This window comes from Fulmarus glacialis, unplaced genomic scaffold (genome assembly GCF_000690835.1).
Source record: "Fulmarus glacialis isolate BGI_N327 unplaced genomic scaffold, ASM69083v1 scaffold15776, whole genome shotgun sequence".
In the NCBI taxonomy this organism is placed as follows: Eukaryota; Metazoa; Chordata; class Aves; order Procellariiformes; family Procellariidae; genus Fulmarus; species Fulmarus glacialis.
In genome coordinates this window covers 2987-3211 of record NW_009220153.1, presented here as the reverse complement: position 1 = coordinate 3211, position 225 = coordinate 2987, and the positions used below count along the sequence as shown (strand labels likewise).

General features: G+C 68.0%; 1 protein-coding gene across 1 annotated transcript in view; it reads left to right on the top strand.

Annotated features, from left to right (window-relative positions):
- Window positions 1-213, top strand: part of LOC104078858 (hyaluronidase-1-like) — a gene marked incomplete at its 3' end in the record, with an annotated part of 1524 nt that extends 1311 nt beyond the window's left edge. The window contains exon 3 of the mRNA XM_009580669.1: window positions 8-213. Coding sequence (XP_009578964.1) covers window positions 8-213 — 206 coding nt within the window. The remainder of the gene's footprint in view (window positions 1-7) is intronic.
- Window positions 214-225: the final 12 nt, after the last annotated feature.

The following is a 225-nucleotide window of genomic DNA, read 5'->3' as shown; positions in this document are numbered from 1 at the left end:
TGTGGAGGGGCCCCTGGGCCACTACATCGTCAACGTGACGGCCAGCGCCGACCTGTGCAGCCAGAGCCTGTGCTCCGGCCGGGGCCGCTGTGTGCGCCAGGAGAACAAGCACGGCTTCCTCCACCTTGACCCCTTCCGCTTCACCATTGACCTGCAAGTCGGCAAGCCCTGGCTGGTGGCCCAGAGCCTGGAGGCCCTCGAAGCTGCATCTCGGCTGGGCCGGGA